Source organism: Nannobrachium achirus (genome assembly GCF_963921795.1).
Source record: "Nannobrachium achirus genome assembly, chromosome: 10".
In the NCBI taxonomy this organism is placed as follows: Eukaryota; Metazoa; Chordata; class Actinopteri; order Myctophiformes; family Myctophidae; genus Nannobrachium; species Nannobrachium achirus.
The window spans coordinates 11,412,102-11,425,232 of record NC_137819.1 but is presented as its reverse complement, the minus strand read 5'-3'; the positions used below and the strand labels follow the sequence as shown (position 1 = coordinate 11,425,232).

Genomic DNA, 13,131 nt, shown 5'->3' with positions numbered 1-13,131 from the left:
AACTGTAAAAAATCTATCTCCTCCTGGGATTTTTGCGTTACGCGCATGAAACTTTTTTCACATGAACTTTGGACGGATTTCTTTCAAAGTGAAATATAATTTTTTAATAATTCAATCGATATTGCGGTTTTATGCAAATTATTCTTCGGCCTCTAAATCATACATGCAAAGTTACACGTTCATGGCATTTGGCAAAGATGTAGAGGGTTAGTCAAAGTATCAATGAAACCAATTTTATTCCAATCGGCCAAAGGGGGGCGCTATACGAAGCGTTTGAAAATTCAAACTTTAAAGGGGCATAAGTCATGCCTCGTTTCGTTTGAAGACATGCAACTTGCTTACACGCGTGCTTTGACTCAAGCGGAAGACATCTGTGTCTTTGTTAAGTAAGCTCCGCCCTTAGATTTTCTGCCATTTTGAGCAGTTTGTAAAACGCTTAAACCCGCTTTTATTCTGGAATTTTCGCGTCACGTCCACAAAACTTTTTTTACATGAACTTTGGACCAATATCTTAAGATCTGTCAGATTAGATTTTTTTAAATTAAAACATGCTTTTCTAATAATTCAATTAATATTGCAGTTTTATGCAAATTATTATTCTGCCTCTAAATCATACATGCAAAGTAACATGTTCATGGCATTTGGTTAGTCCAAATATCACTAAAACCAATCTTACTCCAATTGGCCAAAGGGGGGCGCTATATCATTTTGAGCAGTTTGTGAAACGCTTAAACCCGTTAGGATTTTTTTAGCAATTTGCATGAAACATTCTACACACAATCTAAGGACCTTTATCTAATATGCCTATGAAGTGCACACACACAAAAAAATATAATAATAATAAATATAGCTGCAAGCAGCGATAAAGTGGCCAAAGCCAAAAACACCTCAAATCATGAACACAGCTTGCAATGTGCGTGAAATCTTGCAAGCACATTCCCAATAGGTCAAGGAACAGATACCACCCTTCTCAAATTGGCCTATTATAGCGCCACCAGCGGGTCAACTTTTGCACAACACATTTTTGGAACAAAATGGACCTTTGACGTCAGTAACATCAAAGAGAGCACTTTTTGTACTTTTATAGCCATTGTTTTCTGGCTTGAAGCGAGCCCACAATTGTTTCGAAGGAACAATATTTTCTAGTTTGCCTTTGTTATCATTTCAGTCAAAGACCCCCCCCCCCCCCCCCCCCCCCACCCCCCCCCCCCCCCCCCCCCCCCACCGTGATGAGCACTAAGAATTGAGACATTACATTTTGTGTAACAAATATTGTGAAAATAGCAGATCTACTGCGAGGCGTTGTGAGCATGTAGATCGGCTATTTTCGAAATGTCTGCCTCTAATATTTGACAATTTGGCCAAAGTTTAATTTGTCATTTTAGAGGTATTAAAAAAGGGGAGCGTGTTCATATTGTGACATAGCATCTGTTGGACGGTTCATTCTTTCGACACAAGTGAATGTTAATCTGGTGAAACGCAGGTGAGTAGCTACCCTGCTGACGTGGGTGAATGTTAACCTCTATGCCTAAACCTAAACCTAACCCAAACCCTAACCTCAGTAACTGTGACACGAGCGAGTAGCTAACCTGCTGATGCTCATAGTCGAAAGAGTGACTTGTCGAAAGAGCGAGATTTCCCCTTAAATGCCCATATATGGAGATCCCTGATGTCATCAATATGAAGCCCATATCTGTGAATATCTATGGGTACCAGGGGTCTCCATATATGGGTAACTGGTCCGATATACATCACTGGCCAGATGGCCAAGACATGGTGCTTTTCACCCTTAGGCGTCTTACGGTTACAGTTAGTTGTTTTTACTGTATGACAGTATAAGTTCCATGTATAATAAGGTCCATGATGAGATCTATGCAGAGATTCATGTGGAGAAGAAAAGCATGGAACAAATGAGGATACTGTATTCAAACGTGCTACGACCAGGTGGACCAGCCATCAAAGCAGCATTTTACCATGCACTTAAACAACACCAACCCCACCTGTTGGAGACACCTGGTAAGTTCAGATGTACAGTAGGCCTACTTCTAATGTGTATTTGTTCATTCCATGACAGGTATCAGTTTAATTCAAAACACAAAGGGACAGTTTTTGGACAGAAGATAAAACATGTTAATCAGACGGAAAATTGTTAATTGATTCATACAGTATGTATAGTAAAATAATATCCGCCTGGTGGATATATTTTATTTTGGACCAGAGCTAAGAGCGCCAGGTTATCACCAGGTTATTTCTCTACAAGCTGCGAGGCGTTGTGAGCTTGTAGATCGGCTATTTTCGGCAAAGAGGTTTGGTAAGAGGGGAAAAAAGAGCAGACTAAGTACAGAGTGAAAGGTCAGGATTATTAAGTATTGACGGTTCAAGTGGTTAAATATCTGAAAACACAAATTGAATCCAAAATATGCTTATGATTGTGCCGTCAAACAATGAAACTATATGTATCTATGGGTTGTGGGGGTCCCTGCTTCATCTCTCTTTCGACTAAGGGGTCCTTGGCCTGAAAACGTTGAAGACCCCTGCCTTAACACATTTCCTTTCTGATAGACGCTTCCACTGACCTTATTATTTATTTAACTGGTCATAACAATGTGTTCATGTTTACAGATGAAATGTATAAACAACAGATTGGCATACTCATGGGCTCGTGTTTTCCCCTAACTGTACTTGCCTGCCTCTATTTGGGCATCTGGGAAAGGATCTTTGTTTTTAATCCTTGGTATCACTGCATCACTATCTTTGGCAGGTATATTGACTTGTTGCTGCCATTCAGTTGTTCGGAGACTCAACTTCTTCAGTTCCACAGGTAGGCTACTTAAACTCTCTAAATGATATTAAATTATTCCCAAGACTTGACAATTTTTAAAGATGAATCGGGTATTCTCCACACTACATCGCAGGAAGGAAACCTTGAGAAAAGCTGCCGACATGACAAGTAGATTTAGTGAGAGAGATGACAAGCCGGGTAATGTGGCACAGGTGTGCAATAGAGCACTGGACATTAATCACCCAGATTTGCTAAACTAAAAAGAAACAGAGGCCTGCGCTAACACTTCTCAATCCCTGCCCTTTTTTGTCAGTCAATAAAGTACTATGGCTTCACATTCCACACATGTCCAACACATCATCAATATGATCCTGACCTCAGAAGAGTGTTTCCTGAACCTCCCATGTTCTCCTTCAGAATAGATCCCACATTACAGGATAAATGAATGGAGCATTTTGTGCAAGATGTCATTTGCTATGATTTAAACTTCATTTAACTGACCACGTTTAAAAATATATATTTGTTTTTAAAATAAAAATCCTCTTTCACATTTCTGCCTGTGTGCTGGTGATCAGCCTCCCCTGTGCCAATGTTGGCACCGTGCCTAAGGTTGCCCACCCCTGGATTAGAGAATAATGGAATAGAGTTTTGAGTTTGGTTATTGTGCCAGAACGTTCTAGTTAACAGGAAAGAAAACTGTACTGTACTGGGTCAGGTTGACCTAAAATGGAGTAACTTATCATGAGATTTCCTGTGCCAAGGTGTAGGGCCACAAGAAGTATAAAAACACGCCCACAATCCTAATCCATCAGTCCTGTCTGCAGTTACGTTGATATATTAACGTGTGTTAACACTTAAAACACATTGAGTAAATGAAGAGCTACGGAGGCCTCTGTTGACAGGATCAGTATGAATATCCATAATATTTCTGCTTTTCAATCCACCTCCCTACCAACATACAGGTGTTTCATTTGATCCTCCCAGTGAGCTGTTTTATAGTAGAATGTTGGTTTCCCTTGGCGTGAATAAACCGCTTTATTTTTAACTCTCAAATACCCGGAACGTGCCCGAGTCGCGTTCGATTTTAAACACTTAAACCATTATTGTATGCTTTAACTTTAGAAAAATAGCAGATATACAAGCTCACAGCGCGGCACCGAGTGCCGCGCTGCGAGCTTGTAGATCTGCTATTTTTGAAAAATCGTGAAAATGTGTGCAAGTCTTTGAATATCTTTGACCCGATCTTTGGCCCGACTTCTAAATCCTTCCTCTAAATCAGTGGTTCTCAAACTTTTTCATGTCAAGGACCCCCAAAATTACAGGTATTTAGCCACGGACCCCCATCTCAAAATATGTTGTTCCAGGGACCCCCCAGAAGCAAATATTTGAGTTACAAATGTTCGCTTTTAAATAGATATATTCAAAGACTTGCAAAGAAAAATTATGATTTTTCAAAAATAGCAGATGTACAAGCTCGCAGCGCGGCACTCGGTGCCGCGCTGTGAGCTTGTATATCTGCTATTTTTCAATGGTTAAAGTAGTCATTAATCCTAGGCCTAAATGGGTTAAATGACTACAACTGGAACTGAAACTCTACAATGCAAAGTTTTTTTCTCCTCCAGTGTGCCTTCAGACTACTTGACTCAAATGAAACACTTGTTACACTGGTGTGTGAACTTCGTTTGAATCGTTTCAAGTGCTGCGCGGATTGGATATTCGTTAAAACCCACCCCCACCCCCACCGCGCTCATTTGAGGAGCCGCAATTTTGGTTTGCTAAACTGCCGATTCATTTCCTCAGCTCCAGACCAGAGAAACAGTCCACTCTGAGAGTATAGTTGATTTTTAACTAACCACAGCAAACGAGGTTGAACTCACTGAAGTGTGGCTGATCTTCAGGTTCCTCCTGTTTAATAGAAACAGCCCTGGCTGAGTCTGGAGAGTTCATCTTCACCTGCAGTCTGGACTCCACACACTGCTCTGAAATGAAGCAATTCAACAAGGACGGCAGTCCAGGGGTGCCGCGAGATAATTTGATAGTATTTGAAATGTATTTGGACACTTGAAAATATATTTAGTATCATTTTAAACACAAAGTTATTGCCAGACCCAGGGGGTCGGCCTACATAAGGCTTTGTCGGTCTGTCGGTCGGTCGGTCGGTCCCTCTTTTCCTCAGTGTGCCTGTGTTTGCCTCTGACTGCTCATCTGCCCCTCCCTTCCCTTGCTCGGCTGATTGCCTTGAGTGCCGTCACCTGTACGGGACCAGCTGAGTTGAGTTGGCTGACGAGCTGCTGAGACTATAAATTCCTGTGTGTTCATGTGTTAGTTCAGTGCTGCAAAACATTTGCCCCACAGCCATACTAGTGAAAACAGCCCATCTACAAGCTCACAAACATTTCCAGCTGCTCAGCCTATAAAATCCTGTGTGTTCATGTGTTAGTTCAGTGCCATACTAGTCAAAACAGCCGATCTACAAGCTCACTACGCTTTGTTGCTGAGACTATAAAATCCTGTGTGTTCATGTGTTAGTTCCGTGCCATACTAGTGAAAACAGCCGATCTACAAGCTCACTACGCTTTGTTGCTGAGACTATAAAATCCTGTGTGTTCATGTGTTAGTTCAGTGCCATACTAGTTTTCATTGCGGGTCTGGCACAACCAGGTGACCTGGTCTAGTTTTCAGTCAGTTCTAACCAAAATGGCTATTATCTTAACGTTTTCCCCGCAACATAATCACTAAAATATCGTCACTGTCGGGCAGAAACCTCGTAACTCCATGTTTCAAATGTGTACGTCTTTTGGTAAAGCAAAGCCCTGCTTCATCATACAAGACTGTCGCACAAAACTAGTGAAAACAGCCAATCTACAAGCACACAACGCCTCGCATCGCAAGACGTTGTGTGCTTGTAGATCTGCTGTTTTAACTAGTTTAGTACAATTTATAGATGATGAATACAAAACGAACGGTTTTGAACATACACAAGGTTTCCACCCGACAACGACAATTGCTATAAATATAAGGTGCTGGGAGTGAAAATTATAATGCAGGGGTGCCTCGGATTAAAAAAGATATTTATGGGGTGCCCTGAGACCAAAAGGTTTGGGAACCCCTGATCTAAGCTATGGAGCCACTGGAGCTCTAGCCTGTATGTGCAGAGACAAGGATGAATGTCCTGCCTTTTATGTCCTCCTTGTTTGCTTATGCTTTGTTTGTTTGGTGTTTTTTTGTTTTCTTCTTTTTTTGCTTCTATGAATTATGAATGACCCCATATGAGTGTCTTGAATAAAGTTTGAATTGAAAGTGAATAAGGTGAAAGTAGCCAATCTGCTTTTAATGTTTCTACAAACATGCTTCCTTCTATGCCAACCTCACCTCACCAACAGTTATATTATACTCCCCACCCTTTACTATAGACAGTACTTTGATGTGTCATGTGTTTTACAAAGGGTTTCATGTAAAACAGGGGAAGCATAGGATACAACCAATTGTAGTTCAACTAGACCAGGTCACCTGGTTGTGCCAGACCCGCAATGAAAACTAGTATGGCACTGAACTAACACATGAACACACAGGATTTTATAGTCTCAGCAACAAAGCGTAGTGAGCTTGTAGATCAGCTGTTTTCACTAGTATGGCACTGAACTAACACATGAACACACAGGATTTTATAGTCTCAGCAACAAAGCGTAGTGAGCTTGTAGATCGGCTGTTTTGACTAGTATGGCACTGAACTAACACATGAACACACAGGATTTTATAGGCTGAGCAGCTGGAAATGTTTGTGAGCTTGTAGATGGGCTGTTTTCACTAGTATGGCTGTGGGGCAAATGTTTTGCAGCACTGAACTAACACATGAACACACAGGAATTTATAGTCTCAGCAGCTCGTCAGCCAACTCAACTCAGCTGGTCCCGTACAGGTGACGGCACTCAAGGCAATCAGCCGAGCAAGGGAAGGGAGGGGCAGATGAGCAGTCAGAGGCAAACACAGGCACACTGAGGAAAAGAGGGACACTGAGGAAAAGAGGGACCGACCGACCGACCGACAGACCGACAGACCGACAAAGCCTTATGTAGGCCGACCCCCTGGGTCTGGCAACAAAAACTGGGCTGTGATCCAAAATGTATCCCCAAACTAACAAGTGGGGATGAGAGATGGTATTTGGTTCATTAGTCTGAATCTGTTAAGAATACTATGCCTAACCATAACCCCAACCCTAACCCTAACCTCATTGACCCTAACTAAATTCGGACTAATGAACCTTCGGACTTATGGGCAGTCCCCTGTAAGCAGCCTTTGGTGATCTGTGTTGTGAGCTTGTAGATCAGTTATTTGAGCAATTTAAAAATGTTTTTTTTTCTTTTTTTTCAAAATTGTAAAACTAAAAAAAGTCAAAGAATTTTAGGCCCTGTATCTCCTCTGTTCTCCTCTACCATTTTCTACAGACATGCTATATTCAACAGCCCATGGTGAATAGTACAAAAGCAACATAGGACTTAGTTGGCACCGCTTGAGTCAACACCACGCCATGTTTAAGAATGATTTTTAAACTAAATACAAGTAATGTTGTTACACAGTCTCAATGTGTTCACTTCATCATGAAACAGTTATGAAACAATATTAAAAACATAATACTCAACAAGTTTTGAGCTTGTAGATGGACTACTTTCAGCACGTTCCCCCTGCATAGCGATGCTAGGGTTCAAGTGGTTAAACTTACTGAAGTGTGGCTGATCTTCAGGTTCCTCCTGTTTAATAGAAACGGCCCTGGCTGAGTCTGGAGAGTTCATCTTCACCTGCAGTCTGGACTCCACACACTGCTCTGAAATGAAGCAATTCAACAAGGACTTTAATTACTTCACACCTAGTGGTGTCAAGAATATGGAAATAATGTGAATAAGGTGAAAGTAGCCAATCTGCTTTTATTGTTTTTGCAACCAAGCTTCCTAATTAGCCTACCTCACCTCACCAACAATTATATTATAACCCCCACCCTTTACTGTAGGGCCGTACAGACTTTGATGTGTCATGTGTTAACCAAATCACCAAACTAACAAGTGAGGATGAGAGATGGTATTTGATCACATACTGTAAGCAGCCTTTGTTGACCTGGGTGAGGGGAGTGATCAAAGTAGGGCTGAAAAGATCATTCTTTTACATAAAAAAAAACTAAAAAGCCAAACTCAATCTCAGTCAGACTGTGAGATGTTTAGTTCTGATCTGAGCCAAGATGATGGAAAGAGAGCCTTTTGGTCGACAAGAAAGATATAAAACCATTCCATGTGTTTGTTAACACTTTGGTTTCAAGGAGTAAATATATTGACCAATTTTAACTGTGTCTTTTTTTTTGCCATAATCAAGCAGCTCTTCATTATTTTCACCTGATGGTGGCGCTAGAGGATCAAGGTCATTGGAACACTTAGTTAGGGTTACTATGGTTAATCTCCCAGGAAGCATGAATGCACTGAACAAGTTCCATGACAATCTGTCCATTACATTTTGACACATCTTGTGTCCAAGTGGAGAGTTTGGCCAAAAGATGGCGCCAGCATAAAGGCCATTTAATCTAGGATTAATCTCTTAAAGTATTTTGTATTAATATCTCTCTAATCAGATATCAATTGCCTTGATGTCTGACATCTTCCTCCAGAAACACATTGCTACAGGAAGGAAAAGGACCATATAAGGTTGTGTTTGCTGTTACTTAATTAGTTCCCAGTGTGAGTGGGGTTGTTTTTAAGGACCGGATGGTCCCCAGACTCTGCCTGTGTCACGGTTTGAGTCAAGGCAGTGTGTAGGACCCAAGTGCAAGATGAGAGGCAGAGGCAGCACAGTTCAATTCAAGTATTTATTTTCACCAAATCAAGAGGAGTAGGCAGCAATCAAAGTCCAGGTACAGGCAAGGGTCAATACCAGTAGGCAGTCATCAAACACAGAGAACTGAGGGGAAAACTAAACTGGGAAAACTAAGGGGGGAAATATAAAGCCAGGTAACAAGGCGTAGAGAAACAAACAAATCTTACGTGACGATATGCAACGAACCAACAGAGAACTGAAAAAAACAGGGGCATATAAATAGACATGGACTAACTAGACACAGGTGAACACAACTGACAATCAACACTGGGATAGGCTGGGGAGCTAAGAGGACACAGGTGGAGGAAACAACACTCATAGAGAAGCGAGACAAGACAAGACAGGAAACAAATACTAGACAAGGACAGGAAATACTAGGACTAGTACTACAAAATAAAACACATGACAGAAAAGTAAAACCCAACAAGGAATGCAACATTACTTTAGAGTACAAGAAACACAACAGAAAGGCAGCTGTCTCAGAATATCTGTCAACAGAATTATATTCAACACATTCAATAAAGGAACATAAAAGAAAGGCAGCTGGCACAGACCATATTATGTCAACAGAATCATAAGGCGCATTTCCAATGCAGGGCCAAGCCAGAACCAGAACCAGAACTTTCCAGAACCAAGAACTTTCAAGAACCTGTGAAGTTCCAGAACCAAGTTCTGCTTTTGTTTCCATATAACCAGACCCAACTGGGAAGCTCCACTGGTAGCCTGATTTGGCTGAGACAAAACAGCTGGTCATTTGAACAGCAGCACATTCGGGAATCTAAAGTCTAAAATAACAGCTCAGCTGTAGTAAGAAATACTTCTGGATAAAAAAATATTAGGGCTGGGATGCGATTAAAAATTTTAATCTAATTAATTACAGGCTCTGTGATTAATTAATCGCAATTAATCGCATTTTAATCGCACATCGATATTTGACCTGAGAAGCATTTTTTTCAAGTAAAACACATCTTGTTGTACGAGTGAATCAACAAGTGACTTTTTTAAATCTAAATTTCGCATCCACTGGGCCAAGCAAAGCGCTCTGATTGGCTACTTCTCCCTTAGCGTTTGTTGTCTCTTCTTGGTTGGTGCATCGCTATGATCGGTATGCCCGAAACTGAAGGTTCTGTGGTGCAAAAACTAAGTGCGATTAAAATGAGTTAATTTTTTTAATCGCGTTAATTTTCTGTAATTAATTAATCGCAATTAATCAGTTAAAGTCCCAGCCTTAAAAAATATAGAACAATAGAACGTTCAAACAAGCTGCTATTATAACTGTACTGAGCGTTTGCTCGGTACGCTGCCTGTGCTCTAGGGAGAAGCACCTCCTTATTCCCGTGTGTGTGCGTGCGTGTGTGTCCACAGTGTGTGTACACGACAGCGCGAGCCGCTGTTTCCACCGCGTGGTCCACGTTGAGCTTTGCAATCCCTTTATTTTAGTCCTATTTTCATTGAACGGAGTGAGCGCACATCACACTCGTAAAGATTATTAAATAATTAATGCAATGCGATGCAATGCAAACAGCGTCTCTCTCTCGCACGCGCGCGCACACACACTGTGTAGTGACACAAGGAAACAGTCATGTCCTGAGCTCGTCTGCGGGCTGCCTTGCGAGTCGTGCGAATGAATGTAGAAGTGTAGACTGGCGTCGCGTCCATACTGTTTGTGTGTTTCTGTCTGTCGGACTCGGAATAGGATTTTAAAAATGACGGTGTTGTGTTGTGAGAGATTTGGGATTTCTCCCAGTTCTCCTCTGTGTTGTGTAGTCTCCGCTCAACCAATCAAGAGCAGGAGCGCTGCTAGCCCCGCCCATAGGTTCCCAGAACTCAAGTTTAGTTCTACCTCAGGAGCAGGGCTGAAAAAAGGTTCCAGGAGGTTCCAGGAACCTCGTCTGGAACCGGGCCGTTCGCAATGGAAACAAAACCAGAACCAAAAAAATAGGTTCTGGTTCCTGAAAGTTCTGGTTCCACCTTGCAGTGGAAAAGCACCTATATTCCATACATTAATTCTATCAGAATACAAGACTGAAATAGAACGGGAATACACAAGATAACCAAAAACCAATAAACACTGACAAAGTCACGGTCCTTGGGAGCGGACCGTGACAGTGCCCCCCCCCCTTAAGGGATGGCTACCAGACATCCCACAATATAGACCATAACATCGAGCTGGTGGGTGGTGGGGGTCAGGAAGGTGGGCCCATGGGCTACAGAACTAGACTGGCAAAGAATTACTGTAAACTGAAAGTACAGGGCCTTACAGAACTGAAGTAATACAAAAATACAGAGGCTAACGGACTGGGCAGGGTGAAAAATATACAAAAATGCAGAGGCTAACAAGGACTGGGCAGGGTGAAAAATATACAAAAATGCAGAGGCTAACAGGGACTGGGCAGTTTGAAAAATATACAAAAATGCAGAGGCTAACAGGGACTGGGCAGGGTGAAAAATATACAAAAATGCAGAGGCTAACAGGGACTGGGCAGGGTAAAAATATACAAAAATGCAGAGGCTAACAGGGACTGGGCAGGGTAAAAATATACAAAAATGCAGAGGCTACCCACATAGCAAAATAGGTCTGGGCCAGTTATGGCCCACATAAACCACTTACAGTTGGCCCACATACCGCAAGGAATGACGGCCCAGAGATGGCCCCATCATGGCTTGCCGGAGCTGGCCAACTCATGGGCCGGCTCCGGGCCAGCTGTGGACGCACCATTCTGACCCAGGCCCGGCCCAGAAGTGGCCCAGTTCCGGAAGAAATGTTCTGGGCCACTTATGGCCCACATAATCTACTTACAGTCGGCTCACATACCGCAAGGAATGACGGCCCAGAGATGGCCCCATCATGGCTTGCCGGAGCTGGCCGGCTCCGGGTCAGCTGTGGACGCACCATTTGACCCAGGCCCAGCCCAGAAGTGGCCCAGTTCCGGCAAAACTGGTCTGGACCAGTTATGGCCCACATAATCTACTTACAGTCGGCTCACATACCGCAAGGAATGACGGCCCAGAAATGGCCCCGGTATGGCTTGCCAGAGCTGTGGACACTGTTCTGACCCAGTTCTGGGCCAGCTCTGGCAAGCCAGATATGGGCTTTATACCTTAATTATGCCATATCCAGCCACACCATTGCACCTCCGAAATAGTTTGGATAATCTAATACCATTGATGAACCACCTGAATACACATCATAACTCCACACACTTTTGTTAAGGTAGTAAATAATAAAAGGCAGAAACAGTTATTTATTTATTTAAGTACAAAAGGTTTATTTACAAATCTCACTTACATGATCAATCAAACTGAATACATTTGCAGTGACATTTCGATAAAAATAGAACAGAGTAGATGGGCTACGCAATACCAGTGCTGGGACTATAGTATAGCGGCACTCCATTAAAAACACAAATTGCAAAAATAAATAAATTAACACAGCAAATGTTAAAACACAGCAAATTATAACAAACACACAGCAAATTACAAAAAACAAACCAATTACCAACCAAAGAGGGGGCAAAGGCACCTGGCACCCCAATAAATACAAACAGCAAAAAAAATAAACTAAACAAAAAGCACAAAAGAGGGTTTGATAGACACAGACGGCCACCAGAGAAAGAGTCAGTTTGTCTACTGGGATGGTGCATTCTGTTGTATGTCCTTAGACATTCAGCTCTGTTGCAGCAAGCCAATCCAGTGTGTCATTTCTATAGGTCAATTAAGCAAAGATCACCATTCGGTGGCCGATATATAGGCCAGCTGGTCATCACATGCTCCACAGTCTGAGATGGATCCTCACATTCGCATTGGGCACTGTCTTTGAGACCCACCTGTGCATTGCTGCACTGAAACATCAATTGAGGTTGTCCACTCCTTACGGGGGAGGTGCTGGCCAGGAAGATCTGTGGGATCCTGGATGGTTCTGCTGCCTTCCACTGGTCTGTCCATGCCTTCGCCCAGGAAGCCATGGTGGTGCCGGCTGGTGTTGTAGGGAACAGTTCCTGGGCCTGTGTGGCAAAGGGGCGCTGGGACTTGAGACGCCACTTCCAGCGACCACAGTGCTAGCGCTTCTCCAGATCATCCAGTTGAGGAAGCTGTCTGACCTCTAACTCCACGTCTTTCTGCATCCATGTGGGGCAGCATTGTTCTTTAGTCGCCCTGAAATAAATGACAAGAAGCAAACTGTTATGATGATAGCATTATGAAACCTGAGTGACATACATCAGTTAAAATATTTTGAAGATTTATTGTGTCCTGTGTCCATAGCTATACATATATGCTGTGTTTGGCCTTCTACTGTTATCCATTAAATGTTTTACTATATTACAACTTTTAAAGTAAGAAAGATTGGAAAAGTTACACTGAGCAATTCAAATTTACCTATACAAGGTCCTCGTCCTCAGGTCCTCGTCCTCAATGAACCCTGATGTCCAAAAAGGTTGTCTGTTAGTCATCCAGTGAAGCGATATCTCCAACATGGCAATTCTTGAATTTAT

At 42.4% G+C, this 13,131-nt stretch overlaps 1 protein-coding gene across 1 annotated transcript in view; it reads left to right on the top strand.

Annotated features, from left to right (window-relative positions):
- LOC308292810 (protein NLRC3-like) overlaps positions 1-12,700 on the top strand; it is a gene marked incomplete at both ends in the record, with an annotated part of 90,603 nt that extends 77,903 nt beyond the window's left edge. The window contains one exon of the mRNA XM_080735235.1: positions 12,521-12,700. Coding sequence (XP_080591361.1) covers positions 12,521-12,700 — 180 coding nt within the window. The remainder of the gene's footprint in view (positions 1-12,520) is intronic.
- Positions 12,701-13,131: the final 431 nt, after the last annotated feature.